General features: G+C 40.0%; 1 protein-coding gene across 8 annotated transcripts in view; it reads right to left on the bottom strand.

The window, feature by feature from the left end:
• Positions 1-17,924, bottom strand: part of DGKG (diacylglycerol kinase gamma) — a 159,362-nt gene that overhangs the window by 11,445 nt on the left and 129,993 nt on the right. For all 8 annotated transcript variants that reach the window (XM_087725584.1, XM_087725581.1, XM_087725583.1 and 5 more), the window contains 4 exons: positions 16,521-16,611; positions 10,148-10,349; positions 2,238-2,358; positions 942-1,002 (listed from right to left, as the gene is read on the bottom strand). In XM_087725584.1, the coding sequence (XP_087581710.1) occupies positions 942-1,002; positions 2,238-2,358; positions 10,148-10,349; positions 16,521-16,611 (475 nt within the window). The remainder of the gene's footprint in view (positions 1-941; positions 1,003-2,237; positions 2,359-10,147; positions 10,350-16,520; positions 16,612-17,924) is intronic.

The raw sequence follows: 17,924 nt of genomic DNA, 5'->3' as shown, positions 1-17,924 counted from the left end.
GTCATGGTTGTGTGAGATTCTTACTTAATGATTGCAGCCAGAGATGGCTGGAACTGCTATCACTAAGCTGTATGATCAGTTGATGTCAAACTTTGATTACATTGCTTAGTGATGGAAATTCTGATCCAATTACCATCATTAAGTGAGGACTACTTGTATATACAGGAATTCAGAGAGCTGTTGCTTTCAGTTGGAATACTTCTCTGACAAGATATTGTTCTATAATTCTCATTTGCATATCAGAGAGGGCAATTTATGTCACATTGTTTTTCTCAGAGTCAGACTGGTGTAATGGTTAATGCATCAGGCTAGAAACTGGGAGACTGTGAGTTCTAGTTCCTTCTTAGGCCCAAAATCAGTTGGGTGACCTTCAGTTTTAGGAACCAGGCAATGACAAACCACATCTGGAAACCTGCCAAGAAAACTGAAAGGATTTGTTCAGGCAGTTGGCAGGAGTCAACACTGACTTGAGGGCATACACACACTCACAACACACATTATTCTTGTATGTAACACTTCCTTTGATGTTCTGAATACACTGGCTAGGCTGAAGGTACTCTAATTGTATTTTTAGCTATCTTTAGAATACTACCAAGAGGAACAACAGTCAAAGATTTATCTCCCCTTAACTTTTATTTTATTTTCCCTTCCGATACAAATGTGACTGTCACGGTTATGAAAAAGTCTGATAATATGACATCGAAGAGATCTGAATAATCTTCCCCAAACAGCGAATTCTTTCCTGGGATACTATGGCTGTTTTTCCCCCCCCATTTTGAATAGAAGCATTATTTTAAAAATAGTTCTTTCCTAGGCTTTGTTACTAAAACCTGGGTCTCCTCTGCAGTTTATTTTCCAAAGAAAAACTTCTCTGAGCTTCTTGTTTTAATAAATGAAGTCCTTTAATACCATTCAGACTTTTCTGTGTTTCAACTACTCACTGTGCAAGGTGGTTGCATCCAAGGCTCTCCATCCACTTGCATGGGCAACAGTTTGGTTGTTCTGCAATACACAAGCAGTCTTGTAAGAAGGAAAACAAGCCAGAACTGAATTCTGTCTTGCTATAAGTTGCCAATAATGGAAAAGAGTGAAAGAATGAAATTTGCAAGATGATGTTATCTGGCTGTAGTCACTGAATTATCACCTAATGTTGTGTATGAATGATAAATGAACCATAAATTAATAGGATGGTTCCAATACTATAATAAAATTGAGTGGCTATTTTGTAGATCAGTGTGTTTTATGAACATGGTTCTTGTTAGCATGGTAAGGATTTCTAGGAACCACAGAAACAATAGCATAGGAGCACAAGAAGGCACACTCAATTTACTTGCATCAACCCTGCACTTTTATCATTCTTTGCTTAGCACATCTATCATACATACAATTCAGTGGTGGGTTCTGGATCCTGTTGCAACCGGTACCTTGCAATGGGGTCGGCCGTCCACCACATGCACGTGCGCAGCACATGCACAGCACGCGCACATGTGTACTTACTGCCTGTGATGCTCCGTGATGCTCCAGCTACTTGGCGGAGTGTAGCGCAGATGCTGTATGCTTCATGCGCGGAAGCCCCAATCGGCTCAAATATAGGTAAGGAGGGTGAGCAGGTGGCTGGGCCCTCTGGAGCACCGTACCGGAATGGTACCTGGTACTCCCAGCAGGCACCAGTACGCCCATACTGGGGTGTACCAGTCATATCCCACCACTGGTGCAATTGTAAATAGAGGCAACTGTGTTTTGTCCAATATAGTATTGAGGTATATTCAGTTTGGCTCTATAAAAACTACATCCTTTTCCTATTTCTTAATGTAAGAGCAGGCACCTTATTCTCCTTTGTAATGGGTCAAAAATCCCCCTATTTTTCCATGGCTCCTCATCTCATTCTCTCACCTCCTTTTCTCTCTTTCTAGAACATGCTGAAATTCTGGGAAAACATAATGCCTTCTAAGTAAAGTGCTCCATTGTAATCATCATTCTAGCCATTGTTTATCCACTTTGGGATGAAGTCCTCTTCCTTATGCTTCCAACCAGCTTTATTTTATAGACCTGATAAGTTTTTCAGATCATAGCAGATCACATAAAATACACATTTGGTCTTTAGAGCAAGCTATTAGAATATTAGCACACAGAAGAAAGGGATATCAGGAGGTGCCTGATTCTTTCTTGTCTGTTACTAGAATATCTTCCAAATTGGTGAAAAATTCATATTAGAACCAAAGTCTCAAAGTAGGTACCTGATGGCAACAGCGGAACACTGGGCCAATCTCTTTCCAGCACTTTTCAGTCCAGTATAGATCTGTCCCATTTCCATTGCCCCTTCAAGACCAACTACTTCCAAGAGCTGATCACTAAGACCTAATGAAAGATAGATAATTATTAAACAAAGAAAAACTTGTGTCCCTTATATTTAATGCAAGCTGAAGATTGCTTATATTGCTGTTCTTCATGTAGTGGCTATGAACATCAGGGTACCCATTTACAAGGTTCTAAGACTCTTTGATCATGTTTTAAATTAAAATTGTTTTAATGAAAAGTTGATATCTATCTATCTATCTATCTATCTATCATCTATCATCTATCTATCTATCTATCTATCTATCTATCTATCTATCTATCTATCTATCTATCTATCTATCTATCTATCTATCATCTATTTTCTATCATTCTATCTAATCATTGGAGATGGTACCAGTAGGTGTCAGAAAGACTAAAGGAGATGATATTTTGTATGCAAGTTTTGCCCATCTGTTGTGTACATCTGGACTGTTGTGTTTTTACACCAGTGTACCTTCTGAAATAGGAACATTCTTGTGATTGGTGGAGAAAATGTTGTGATTTAGCTTGAGGGCTCACATCTACTTCTGTTTCTTGGCCAAGTCTCTAAACATTACTGCATCAGCCCGCATTTTGGGAAAATGGGCATTTAACCCCACCAGATTGGGCAAAATGTCATTTGCTTGACTGTCTCTCTGTGCATATTTCAGTCAAACAGTTCTTCATTTCCAAATGAATCTCCTCTCCTGAAAGGACTGGAAACAAGAGTTTGAAGGGGATGTTTGCAGCAGTTCTTTGTCACCTCATCTTTTATTGGCAGGAGCTCCCAATATTTAAAATATTCAGATAACAGCTCTACAAATACACCTACATTTGGAAAGTTACTACCAGAATGGAGAAGCTATACATGTCAGTTACAGGATGGGATATTTCTTGTACCTACTTAAATACTGTTCTGAGTTTCCTGGAAAAAAATAATAAGCAGCATGATAAACATGTCAATAATTTGAATACATAAAAGGTAGTTTTATTTGTTCACCTTATAATGCAAGTTTTGGCTAACTCAGGAGCATTTTTTTTTTTGCTAGAGCTAAATTACTATGACCCTTCTCCACATTTTGCTTTTAAATGAGTTGGCTACAGCTCTCAATTCAATTTTTTCCCCCTACAAGGCTAACTTACAAGCAGCCCCACGACTTGTGATCCAGTGATCGCCTGCACATTGCCCATGGGTGCTTTTGATGTTCAAGTGAGCATGTTCCAAATATTTCATTTCATTTCATTAAAATGTCTTTATTAGGAAAAGAATCACATTATGAAGGAAGCACAGTAACATTGACAATGCTTCAGAAGCAAAGCAACAGGGGCAATGCGTTTGCACTTGGCAGCACTTTTTGTGCAGATTCTACTCATTTTCAGAAAGATTTGTGCACTTGGTGCTTGTGTCATCCAAGAGTATTACCAAATGCACAGATGTTACCAATTTGTGGTTTTGAACACAAATGTCTTCCCTTAAAAAGGCACTATTTGGGTCAAGGATTAAACTTGTTTCAGCACTTGGAATGATGATGCAGCCAAGGATAAGTAGGCTTGCTTCATCTCCTTGAATCCTTTATTTGGCAAACCTTCCTGTGCACAGGCATGGTTTCTGTTTGGTTGCCTTTGCTGTGAAAGGGGAAAAGTGTAGCATGGATTAAAAATGAACGAGAAACAAGGAGAAACTAATGTGAGAACAAAGCAAATTTGTCTTTTGAAAAATAGCTAATTGGCCTATGCCAAGATGAATCTGCAATGTTAAAGTTGGAGTCATTTCTTCTGCAGCACCCCAAACCAGCATGTTTAATTTCCCCAAATGAGGTCTTGCCTGCAAGATTTCAAAACTAAATATGAATGGCATCAAATTACTTTTTCTTCTATTCTGGGAAGATATTTGGAACAATAGATTCCATCTCTGAGACATAGACCTAATCTTTAAAGATTGCTCCCTTCCACATTTGTGTGTATTCCTCCAGTTCCTGAGTTATCGGAGAAACAAGCCACCATAATATGTGTTGCCATGATGGCTGAACTCTAATTTACATCAACAAGAGACAAATTAAAGTCAAGATTTAGTAGAGTTATTTGGTGTTATTTCCACCACCTCCCGGCATCAGTAGATAGTCAGAAAAACAGTTGCCAATCATTCTCCCGAAAGTGTAACAGAGCAGGTTGGGCAGAGGCTTTAGCTGTATTCACGTTGTTTGAGTGATAGATCACTTGAGCTATTTCAGAACACAGGTCAGGAGGAAGGAGCTTACACAGCATACTAAGGCAATGCCCTTCTGGCTCATCCTGGCCCATCCTTAACTTGTCAACTGGGTTATTTTTGGACGAAAGCTTGCCAGTCTTCTAGAAGTCTGGTAAGCTTATAGAGAGATTTACCACCTTCCTGTCACTTGGGATAGAAGGGGAAACTAGCACAACTCTTATCAATTTCCCTCCAGCTTGGTAAGACCTATGGGGGAAAATGAATGGACATAGCAGCATCCAGATCATCCAATGGAATATGTAAAATGGCACCAGAGCAAGACAATAATGTTGCTTGCTCACAAAATAATAGAAGCAGCAGAAAGCACAGCCATGCTAAATCCTTGTCAGCAGAAGCAGCAGAAAGCTTTAGCAAACTCCAGTAGAATCAGCAATATATATCTCCCCCCCCCCCCCCGTTTAAACAATTAGCAGATCCCATTTTTATTCATGGGCAGGCTTACTGATCTTTGTAAAACTTTTGAACAAATATTCAATAGTAGGATAGATCTTAGTGATCTACAAAATGGCTGATATATATCAGCGTACATAAGGAAGCCATGCTATGTTTTGTGAAATGTGAGTTAGGTATTACACAAGCAGATGCTTCTACCGAAAGCAGGGATTCCTGCAGCTGAAAGCAAGATGGCTGGGAGGGTAGTGCCTTGACCAGAGATAAAGACATAAGCTTGTGGCAACCCTAATTAAACAATAGGAACTCTGAAGATGCCAGCTTCTGACAGCATCACCACCAGATTTGTAAATAAGCCATTGCAGATTCTTCTTAAGTCCGGATGTGTTGGGAAAAGGTAGAAAACACTACTACTTTAAAACTGGAACAGCTAAGGAACAACTTAGTGTGTCTCTATGGGTAGACTGAAGATAATCAAAAGCTGCATCCTAAAGACACATCCTCTAAAAATGATTTGTGGAGTGGCTTTATGCCAAGGATGAATCTGAATCTGGAGTGTATTTCCTATACAATTGTTTTCCTTTCCCAAAAGAAAAAAAATAGATCTATGATTCAGATCTATTTGTATGTAAAATTCTATAAAGCCCTGCTGTAACATGCTTATTTGGGGAACAACAAGATGTGTTGTTCTGAGGATTAGGTTATTGATGGCTCATGTAAAATTGTACTGTTAAATCCTCCACCTGATTCGAGATTAGTTTTTAAATAATCCCTATTTGTGTTGTCCTACAGAAGTAGCCACTACAAAAAGTAATAATTGATAGTATGAAGAAACTGCTCCTCCCTATAAACCTTGTCCTGACTTACCTGATTATTAGTTTTCAAGCTGGTTAGCCATTATCATCGGGGCATGTGTTATAAAGGTAATCTGTAAACTGACATTGCTGCTATGCATGAACCCGTTTGTCTCATTCCACAAGAAAACTAGTGAAGAGGAACAATTGCAGGCTGGGAACCTTGCAGAGTGGGGGTGGGGTAGATATGGCCCACAGATCAGATATTGGCAACTTCCTGCTTATTGCTTTGAAGCTGTAGTCCTTAGAAAGCTACCCATTGCAACTGAGGCAGCCATTAGTGAGAAGGTATTTCAAAATTGCCGTGCATTGTTCCCATTGAAGATCATGCCCAATGGCCTTTTTTTTGGAGGACTGTGCTGTAAATGCCTACAGATTTGCTGTAGTACTCATCCCACCTCAGGCCTCTCCACTTGGAGAGTCTCATGCATTAGTCAGAAGGGAATATTCTGGAGAGAGTGCTGTTTCACCACCCCAGCAGCTTTCTTTTTCCTGTTTGTGCTGTAGCCTGTAACGGCATTAAAGCATCCTCTTAATTACTCATTCTGTTCTGCCTAAGTAACACCTGTTCTGCCAAGCTCTTTCCAATCCTCTCCCTGGTCTCCCACGAGGATATTCTTAGAATTTTCTTATTTTCAGGCAAGTGCTCTCATCGGAAGAACATTTCAGAAAAATCTCACAAGGTGATGCATGATTCTCCATGACAGAGAGTGTACCTTTTGTTTCCAGTAGTTCGGCACTGCTGTGCCAACTCTGTGATTAGCTTAAGGCCTTTAATATTTCATTACTTTGCAAGATCCATTTTCTGTAAAGCTTTAGACTCATTGGATGCTAGCAAGGAGTTGGGGGAGGGAATGCATTGAGAAGGATTAAATAGGCAACCTCTAATGAATCTTGCATTAATGATAAATTTGAAAATAACTGATGCCTGTAAAATACTCCTTTGGAATATATCATATCTTCCCGCTCTATCCTGAAATCAATGCATTCACATTGAAGGTCTGGAGGGATTACAAAAAAAACCAATATACAATGTCAGAGATGAACCCAAGTCAAAGGGTAGTGTTCCCTTCAACCCAGGCTCAATTGGAAAGGCTTGAATAGTTTGTAATACAAGTAATCCCTGGGTTACGAGTGTTCCCTTAGCGAATGTTCGAAGTTATGTGATAAGTGCCCCTAGCGTTTGCGAACGAGTTCTGAAACTACGAACCTTGCAGCACCATGGCAGTTGTTTGCCCTTACGAACAACTGTAGAGGGTCTGCAATGTTTGTCTGGAATGTTGCTGGCCAAAATAGAGCTTCCGAGGGGTGCATCCGCCCCTCTAACGCCCCATTTGGCCCTCCAGAGGCCTCACCCAGCACACTGCAGGCTGAAAGAGAGCTTCTGAGGGACGGATCTGCCCCTCCGATGGCCCGTTTGGTTGAAGTGGAGCTTCTGAGGGGTGGAGCTTCTGAGGGGTGGATCCACCGCTCGGAAACTCTGTTCTGGCCTCATGGTCCCCACAATTGCTTTTCCCCCACAGATGCCACGCTGGGTCACTTACCTTGTGAAGATCTAGCAAGCAGTCTCCTTTCCAGTGTCTCAGCAGCATGCACCCCTCTGCAGTTTCATTTGGGCCTCAGTGGGCCTCCCCAGGCCCATTGCAGGCCGAAATGGAGCTTCTGAGAGGTGGATTCTCCCCTCAGAAGCTCTGTTCGGGTGTCATGCTCCCCACGATTGCTTTCCCTTCCACCCAACCTGCCATGCCGGGTCACTTACCTTTTGAAGATCTAGCAAGGAGTCTCCTCTCCAGCAAATCCACCCTCCGAAAGCTCCATTTCGGCCTGCAATGGGCCATGGAGGCCCAAACAGAACATTGGAGGGGCAGATCTGCCCCCTTGGAAGCTCCATTTTGGCCAGCAACCTGCCAGGCAAGACCTGCAGATGCCCAAATGGAGGCTGAGAGGCTGGTGAGGAGATTGCTTGCTAGGTCTTCACAAGTTAAGTGACCCAGTGTGGCAGGTTGGATGGGGGGGGAAGCAATTGTGGGGAGCATGAGCTATTTCAATGGGTTAGGGAGGCTTTAGGTGTCTTAGGCAGGTGGCCTGTTCCATCACTAGACACCCCCCCCCCCGGCCTTCCCCATCCTGAAGTCCCTCATGTGCGCTTAATGAGCCTCATATTTGATTAGCGAATGCATGGGCGAAGGGAGGGATTGATCTTGTTCAAGGTATGAGATTCACTCCCACAAATTCTCAGGTTACGAATGGAATGGGTTGGTCCCATTACATTTGTAACTCGAGGACTACCTGTATAAGCAATGAACTAGCATCCTGAAGGAACGTTTTGATCAGGACAAGTAAACTGAATTAAAAGAAGATAGCACACAGCAGTTTCTTCAGCAGAATTAGAATAATTTTTTAAAAAGTAACTGGTACTGATAATCTCAGAGTTCTCACAACACAATCTTTTGCCTACGGAGAAAGCAGGTGCCCTTTGTCCTGGGAATTCTTTCTTACATGCACAGCTGGAAGCTAGCAATGTTGGCTGCATTTAGAAATAATTTAGAATTGGGAATTAAGTCCCTTTGTAAATTGTGTGTGAGAATGTCAATAGGCGAACTGGCTAACTGTTAGGGTGTGTCCTGCCTGGTCTCATGCCATTCCTTCAGCCTTTGCCTGCCTGACCCAATTCCTTTACCAACTTTCCCACAGCTTGGTACACCCCTTAGATGATTTGGGACATATCTCCCCAAATTCCCAGTCAGTCATTATGGTCAGCTTGTCTTTTTGAAAGATGTACTGTTTGCGGTTGGAAACTGAAATGCCAAAGTTTGAAATAGTAAGGAGGAAAACAAAGTTGGACTGACTGGCATAAGAAACAGAAATAAAACAGGAGAATGATTTATCACTTTCTTCTGATTCAGTAATTCCTTCAATGCTAAGACATTTTTAAAATTTCAAAACATACCTACATATATGGGCATTGCCAGATGGGGCACTCATAAATCAGTTTCACTATATTATTGGTACAACAAGGTGAAAGAGAATGTAGAATAGATTGTGAGCTGCTCACAATCAAGCTAAAGCAGGCCAAAACCAACAGATTTCCAAGATATGAACTTGAACATATACCCAATATTTTCAAAGACAACACTGTGAAGCGGTATATAAATCTAAGTGCCGTTGCTATTTGATTCTATCCTACCTTTAATTTAGGCATTTAAGACAGCATTTACCACACTTTCTGCTCTTATAATTTCACACAAAACAGCCTGGTGCTAGTTTGGGCTGAGGTCCAAAGTCACCCCATGAGCTTGGATAGAATATTTATCAAATCTGCAAATATTACAGTGTCAGGCGGGATAGCTCATACTGTAAAGATTGTATAAATAACCTCAACAATTATTTTTATGTTAAAAAACTGTGCCTAAAATAACAGAATGAAATTTAACAGGAACACATGCAGGATTTTTCACTTAGCAAGCAATCAGCTGCACATGTGTACCTGACTTGGCAAAAGCATTTGTGAAAAAGATTTTGGAACTGTAGCCGATCACAAATTGAATATGAGTCAGCAGTGTGATGTTGCTTTCAAAAAAGCCAAATGCAATTTTATGCTGCTTCAGCAGAAGTATTGTTTCCAAACCATAGGAAATCAGTTAATTTCTTTTGGTTATATCCCATCTCAAGTAATGTAGCCAGTTCTAGATATTGTACTTTAGGAAAGATTTAATTAAACTACAACAAACCCAAAAAAGATCTCCAAGGAGGGGCAGATATTTAAGAAAGATTGAAGGAATTGGGAATGTTTAACCTTAAAAAAACTGGTAGATGCTAGATAGAAGAAGATCAGGTTCTGTTTTCTACTACTCCAAAGGACATTGGCTGCAATCATGAAAAGAGATTCCAGACTGAATGTTTTTTTTTTGGGGGGGGGGATCTTCACAGTTCAGCCAGTTATCCAGAAAATTGGATTCCTCTTCACCCAGTATGTTCAAATGAAAGCTAAGCCATATCTGAGATATGCTTTAATTTGAGCATGTTCTGGTACTAAACAATCAATTGGAATGGCTTTTTTTCCAATTCTTCAATGACTATTGGCACACGAATCCTGGTTTTTGGTCTTTATTTTCACAGATAAAATAGTTTGTTATTTTTCATTAAACTACACGCCCCTAAGAAACCTTATTGTTTGGTTCTTCCAACTTGTCAGGCATTGAATGCAGGGTATACTCTTTTTATGTAGCCACTATAGATATATAGGGATGTCTCCTAAATATCTGCAACTTCCTATGTGCTACACTTTTACCACATTCAAAATTCTAAGCCACCTCACCTTGGACACAAAACTTGAGCTCCTTGGCATCAGTAACCACTGAGGATTGCAACTTTTCAGGTATTTTCTTGCTCATGCGGTTATAGCTGCACTGTTTCTTGGTTTCCCCCCAGAGATTGGAGCCACCATACATGCTGGGAATGTTAAGGACTGCAATTCCTTCCAATGAAGTGCTAGTCAGATCCAAAACTGCTCCATCACACTGAAACAAAGGAAGAAAAAGATAAAAGAGGGGTTTTATGAAACATATTTAGAGTTATCTATTAAGCTGTATCATGAACTATTTAAATATTTCTATTCCACCTTTCTATATCCAATTGACTTCTAATTGTTATAAAACCAATGAAACAAAATTATTAAGATCCACATTCATTACAATAATACTAAACAATAAGCTGTGAGGCTATTAGTTCAAAAATCAAGTGTAGATGGCTAGAATCAGAGGTGGTATTCAGCAAGTTCTGACCAGTTCTGGAGAACCGGTAGTGGAGATTTTGAGTAGTTCGGAGAACCGGTAAATACCACCTCTGCCTGGCCCCACCCCCATCTTATCTCTGCCTCCTGAGTCCCAGCTGATTGGGAGGGAATGGGGATTTTGCAGTAGCCCCACCAAGCCACACACACCAAGCCACGACCACAGAACTGGTAGTAAAACATTTTGAATCCCCCACTGGCTAGAACCCCTTTCAGCAGAGTCACCAGGAGCAGTATTATCTAAACAATGTCTGTCTTACTTACTTACTTATGACCATTTTAACCAGAGTCTAAATGTACCACAAACGTGCAGTTTAACAGGGGGCATTTCTGAAGCAGAAATCTTGCAGTATATTTCATGTTTCTCATGCACAAGTCTGGACAGTTCAGTAGATGTGAATGAAACATTTGATCTGTGAACAATACAACTAAATATTCTGATCATTTTAAAGTTTGGCCTAAACATTATCAGAAGTAATATGAGTAAAGTCTAAGTAATCTAGTAAAGATTACTTTAAGATTCAGTATAGTTGACCAGTCTTTCCCAATCTAGTGACCTCCTTGATGAACAATGCCATTTATACAGCCAATATAGGTATATACACCCAAGACAATGCCTAATATATTCAAGATCAGTTGCCTGCAGGTCTTATTAACTTTGTGAGCCTTTCGCATCTATAAACATTGCTGTTTTGCATATTGTGTATTATTTTCTGACAATAGAAAATAAAAATTTATTATTTTTATTATTTATTTATTTTATTTGTATGCCGCCCTTCTCCGGGAGGGACTCAGGGCGGCGAACAACTCAAGGGGGAAAAGGGAAACATAGAACACAATACAAGTAGTTAAAATATCCAAGAATCACACAACCACACAGGTCGAGAGGGGAGGGGAACTCATCAACCCCAGGCCTGCCGGCAAAGCCAGGTTTTGACGGCTTTTCGGAAGGCCTGGAGAGAGGTGAGGGTCCGAATTTCTGCGGGGAGTTCGTTCCAGAGGGCTGGAGCTGCCACAGAGAAGGCCCTCCCCCGGGTAGTAGCCAGGTGGCATTGGCTGGTAGACGGAACCCGGAGGAGGCCGACCCTGTGTGATCTAATGGGTCTTTGGGAGGTAATTGGCAGCAGGCGGTCTCTCAAGTACCCAGGTCCAATACCATAAGTTACGACTAGTACTTTGAAGCGTATCCGGAGACTGGTCGGTAGCCAGTGCAGCTTGCGGAGGATAGGTGTAACGTGGGTGTACCGAGGTGCACTCACAATCGCTCGCGCGGCTGCATTCTGGACGAGTTGAAGTCTCCGAATACTCTTCAAGGGCTGCCCCATGTAGAGCGCATTGCAGTAGTCCAGTGTTTAAAGCAGAGCATGAAGACTGTAAATAATGTGACCATTTTACAAGCAGCTGTGGGTAGCAGAAACAAAAAAGTTTACTAATAGTCAGGTGAACACACAAATAATAATTTATATCATATTTAAAAACTGTCAAGCTTCATATGTGAATCCATTTAGCTGTGTGGTTGCCCCTTCTCCCGCTCACTGAAACTAGAAATTATTGGAAACCAAGTGTAAATAGGGTTTTTTTTTTTGGTAAAGAGCAATCTAAAGCAACATAATAACATGTTTGGCAAAAGCTATAATTGAAAAACAATTATTTTGGTCTGCACACAAGTCCTTTGAAATTTATCTAAGGGTTGCAAGTGCTGTTCTTTGGTCTGTGCTCACTTCTGCTTCGTTGTTTTGCTTGGGGACATTGCCAATGGGCCTCTCCTGTGCTGTCTGGGTAGCAAAATTCTGGCAGGCTGTAGAAGGTGATATGGACGCCATATATTCACCCAGCAGAGGAATGAGCATCTAATGGCCAGCAACTGTGTTTTCCTCTTTAACCCGGCTTTGTCTCTGTGCCAATGTGGTACAATGGCCTCTTTGAGAAGGGGCAGCTGATGGTCTGTTGGCAGGAAGACTGGAAGTAGACATTTGCAGCTGGGCAAAAAAACAACTTTATTTCTAAGCGACTACAACCGTAACTGATGCCAATTTCCAAAACAAAACTGCCATTTCTCCTGTGCTCATGACAGATGCCTGGAGCCAAAAGGAGGGCAAACTGTTGCTTTCACCTTAAAATGCTGTTAGATTAACACTTTGCAGCCCTCGAATTACAATATCCTGAACATATTTGCAGAAAGATCCAGGACTGAGAAACTAAGCTATTTTTTTCACACAACAGTATTTTTCAGCAAATCCTGGGAGGGCATACATTTAGGAGTTGTTGTTTTTTAATAACAGATGAATTGTTGTGCAATGTGGAATCTGTCAAAGGTTGAACAAATACAGCTAAAGTATTTTCTCATGTCTTCTCTATCGGTGCTAAGCCCAAAGCAAGTACAATAAAAGTAATAGTGGATCAGTGTAAACCCTTTTGTGTGTAGCATTCTGTTCCCAACCAAGGACCCATGGAAAGCTCACAAACAGACTGAAATCCAATAATGCTGATGACGTGTTCTTGGCAACTGCTATTCAGCCGCCTAATGATATTGGAAACATTATATCACTGTCAGGGCTATTTGCGACAGCAGCTTTATCCTACCTGCTCATCCTAGATATATAGAAGGTACTCCTAATTACTGCTCAAAGAAACAATGTTCACTTTTATTTCATTATTTAACATGCTGCTTGACTAAATCACAAACTGAAGTCATTTGTGGTTCTAAGCTGTTTTGAACCCAAGGAGTAATCATTTGCCTGCTTAGTTTGTTTGAAATGTTTCTGGAAAAATACGCTATCTGAATATTCCATGTCTGACTTCAACCTCTCAGGCATGAATCCGCATGGGAAGGTTTTAGGAGTTGCACTGATTCACAGACTAAATACAATCTCAGCAATTGATGGCTAGGGGAAAATGCCAAATACCATTTTAAGTCTGCATCTATTTTATAGATGTACTAGGTGAACTGGACGTGGGAGGTAATAGTAGTGTTTGCTGAAATACCATACCAAACTAAACACAAACCTTCTCATATTTTAAGAATAGCTGGACAATGGAAAAAGCTCTTCAGAGATACCAAGAATTTCTTTCCTTGCTGCTTCTTTTTTATTTAAACATCCTGTGCTCAAAGGGATAGGATAGACTCATGCTGGAAGGAAGAAAGCTGGGGAGTGATGAATGAGCAAGGGATGTAGCCAGCTAAAACATCTGAGACAGCTGAGAAGAAGTATATGTTATGTCATTTACTCTTTTTGACAGCAATCAACTGAAACTTATTCCTGATCTGGGTTTGGATGAGTTCCAATTTCCTCTAAAAAGCTTTTCTCTCCTTCCCTGGCTATTATTAGCCACTTAAGGTGCTGGCTGCAATAAAATCAAAAGGCCATCGCTGCTCGTAACCTTAGAAAAGGAGAGTAGATAAGAGTAGATGTCTTAAGCATGCACCAGCATCAATAGAGGCTAAAAGAAGAATCCTTTTGAACATAATTATAGTCTACAAAGAATATGAAATAATTATCCAGATCCACAAGCCTTGGTCATGTTAGATGAATGAAAGGAAAAAGAGCAGGTTGGAGTGGATAGGCTTATATCTCTTTCACTGGCATTTTTGAAGATACTGTGAAAATAGGAATGGGGAATAGAAAGAGATGCATGAAGAAATCAGCAATGAACTCTGGGTGGTATGTCCACTTGGCATCTTTTTGGTGTGGTCTGGAAATTCAACGTGTTCCTTAAAGCTATCCATATCCAGATTTGTGGTCATGTTGGCATGCAAAACTATAGTCACAGCAAAGATAGTAGAATCAAGATCATTTACACAACTAGGAAGCAATTAGAGAAGCCAACTGAGCCTGGAATCTTCTGAAATGATTTCTTGGAGAATGACAGCTGATGGGATCTGTCTCCGTGTCAGCCCTTGAGTGAAGATGCCTGTCCTCACTTGTCATAAGGAACTGAAGGGAGGTGATCACAGCAGACTGAAGAAGCATGGCAAGGCATGGGCTTTGACCGACAATTCCATTTTCTAGTTTTAGTGAATAATTAACAAACATTGCATTTATGTTTTGAGACTACAGGTATGGAAAGTATAGCTCTCAGTCCTTAAAAAGGGGATGGTTTGGATGAGGTTGAGGAGTGGAAATGGTTATGGAAAATACACACCACATAAAATCTCAAATACAAACTATGAAACGATTGACTTCTTAGTAACTACTGGTGAACCACACATTTCCTAATTAGACGCTGTTTCCATGTAGCTGGAAGGTGGTAGTAGGCAATCACAGAATTTACAAACATTCACAACAAACTTAAATTTAGTCGAGCCCTGAAGTGTACCTACAAGGGCATAATTCTGTTCTCCCAAAACTGGCTTCAAAGATGAAACACCCAGATGTCCATGCCAACAAATATATTTAAAGGGAATCCATAAAACAGGAATACGCTGTACATTTAAAAAAAAATACTGCTTCACATTTATAATTTTTTTTCCTTCCACTGAACTGTGTTTTGGACATCTGTTTCCAAACAGAAGCTTTCTCAACTATAAATGTACCTACTCTTTCCCTGCAAAACATCTTAAAATGTTTCAGTGGATGGAGATGTCACTAAAAGCTCAGCTGCAGCTGCCAGCTGTTTGTGGTGGGGGAAAAAAACCCTTCTGTCGATATGCTAACAATGCGGGGACCACAGGAGATATATTGTTAATTGGAAAGCATTCAGATGCATTGAATTTAGAATCTTATTTGATCGTATCATTGTGAGTCAGAATCAAGGTCATGAGCCGAACACTAAAAAATAAAGAGATGAGTATTGTGAAGGCTGAGAAAGTAATAAACCTCAAACCAAAAAAAAAAAAAAAGTGTTTTCTGGCATTGTCTCTTCAGGCAAATCTTTTGGTGAAGCTTTCTCCGGTCTCCATCCTGCACTTTGGATTCTGCTAATCATTGATTTGGAAAAATGGCCAGTGCCCCCGCATCTTCCTATTATTTTCTCTCTTGTATATCCAGCACTCCAGGGGCAATTAGGACAGCACAGAGGCCCTTTCTCTTTAAGTGGCACTCTTCAGTAGAATGGCAGATAGGGTGGCATTTCTTTTTCCCGCCTCCTCCTGCTGCTCTTCCTCCTCTTCTTCCTCCTGCTCCCCCTCTCCCCCCTACACTGTTCTACTAAACTGTCAGCTAAAAGTCAGTTAGTGGGATGTCCATAAATATATATTTGTGAATTTTCTATTATTTGTGATCCAAATTTTAAAATCACTGGAGGAGATACTGAAGGGTGTTTTTTAATTGGGGGGGGGATATTCTTGTATTGGAATTGGTATTATTTTCAAAAACTAAAATATTTCTTGAAAGAATGGAAAGGTCCCACAGATACTGTCTTGATGGGTGTGTCTGGGTTTAATAGTATCAGAGCAAACTGAGAAAAACACGTCCAGCTCCAGGGATAGTGCTATGTTGGTTACCTAAAAACTAGACCAATGCTAGTCTTTTGAGTCAATTATTGCCATAAACTGTGGCAAATCTACTCATGAATAAAATATATTCATTGAACACCACAGCTTGAGCTTTTCAATGTATCTATTAAATTAAATCATTTTAATTTTTTTTAAATTCTAATCTGTAAGCAGCACAGAGCCTAATTTTTTGACCAAAGTTTTAATGACTCCAGAGATGGAATGCCGTCTGAAGTTAAAGAAGGAGGGAAAAATAAACCATAAATTTGCCAGGAATAATTTTCCAATAAACCATGGAAATTCTTACTCTACAAGCTTGAACCTGACTTTTCTAGAATGTATAATAGTCTACAGTATGTTTAATGTTTTAATGAAATACAAGAACACATTTCTAATAAATCATTGACCTAATCATAACACACCTTCTACAGAAAATTAAGACTTTGAGGGTCTGGGGAGACTCACCTCAATCTCTACATAGTCGTGAAGTTTCTTGCAAGTGGCTGAAAATGTTTCTGTTGTGCCGAATTCAAAATACCACAATTTATTCTTCATTCTGACATCGAAAAACAAAAAAGGAAGAGCATTCTGGAGTGATATATTCACATGATACTTTATCTATACATGCTGTCTTGCTAGCAACCACAAAGTTTACAGTCTAATATGAGCTACCAGAGTATGACTGGGAAATGATAGAGTAAAATAATTATCCTAGAAAATTAGGCAACTTATGGAATTACATCACAACAGCACTAAGTGATGGAATATTTCAGTTCACCAATTATTTTTTTACATGTTTCCCTTCTTTTCAATAAAATTTATTTAGGAGAAAATTTCCATCTGCAGTTACAAGGTTAACAAAATGTAAAAATCTCCTAACTGACAATTAATCGAGATAAATCTTCAGTAACATATTCCCACAGGTTTTAGCAGAAACTGGAAAAACAAAGAGGAAATAAATAAGACATTTTCGTCTGTTCAGTCAAGAGAGACAGTTGGTTTTACACCGCAAAAATTATTTAATCCCACCTGGCCAAGTACTTTACTCTGATGTCAAGGTGTCATTAGGGCTTCAAAAATTAATTTTAAAAATATTTTTTGCCTTAAGGTTGCTGTTTTGTTTGTGAACTCTGAAGACAGAACTATCTTTTCTTAATAGAAATAGCTGCTATGTTCAAAACCAAATTTCAACTCCGGATGAGACGCCATATTGATACATTTAAGCATTTCACAGGCATACATATTGTTTGTATCACAGGATTTATCCCATATTTTAACAGTCCGAAGAGGTTATAGAAAGTAAACAAGAATAAGGATGCTTCCACAAGTTTTCAGTCCCCAATATCTCACAATCAGCCTAAAGCCAGTTTCAAAATAGGCAGTGTGACACCATAAATCCACGATCCAACTCTCATTATCTTCAGTCAGCTGACTGTTGATGACAGAAACTGAATGTCTTCTTATATTGGAAGGAAGGTGACTGATGGGAAAGCTGCTGCTGCTACAAGCCTTGCTCTTAGGAAAGGCAGCCAGCCCCTGTTGCACAATAGCTGGTCAGGCTACACCCATAAAATGGCATGCTTTGCCTGCCTGTACTTGGCTCATACTATCCTCTATTCTTGCAGGATCTTCCTTTGCCATTGTAGATGCTATGCTGTCTTTCAACCTTCTGGGTACCCATAAATTGTAATCCTCCTTAATCTTGTTCATGAAATCACATAGATGTACATGTGGTGGTGGTGGGGGAATCCATTATATGAGAATCCCTGACCTAAGTCTGTCAAATCTTGTTTTTATTTTCTATGAAAGCCTATTTCTTGGCTAAAACAATCTACTACACCAATGTTTTTAACATACAGAAATTCTGAA

The sequence above is a fragment of the Thamnophis sirtalis genome, unplaced genomic scaffold (genome assembly GCF_051295495.1).
Source record: "Thamnophis sirtalis isolate CommonGarterSnake01/CBP01778 unplaced genomic scaffold, rThaSir2_p1.2 scaffold_11, whole genome shotgun sequence".
In the NCBI taxonomy this organism is placed as follows: Eukaryota; Metazoa; Chordata; class Lepidosauria; order Squamata; family Natricidae; genus Thamnophis; species Thamnophis sirtalis.
This window is presented reverse-complemented; position numbering and strand designations above follow the sequence as displayed.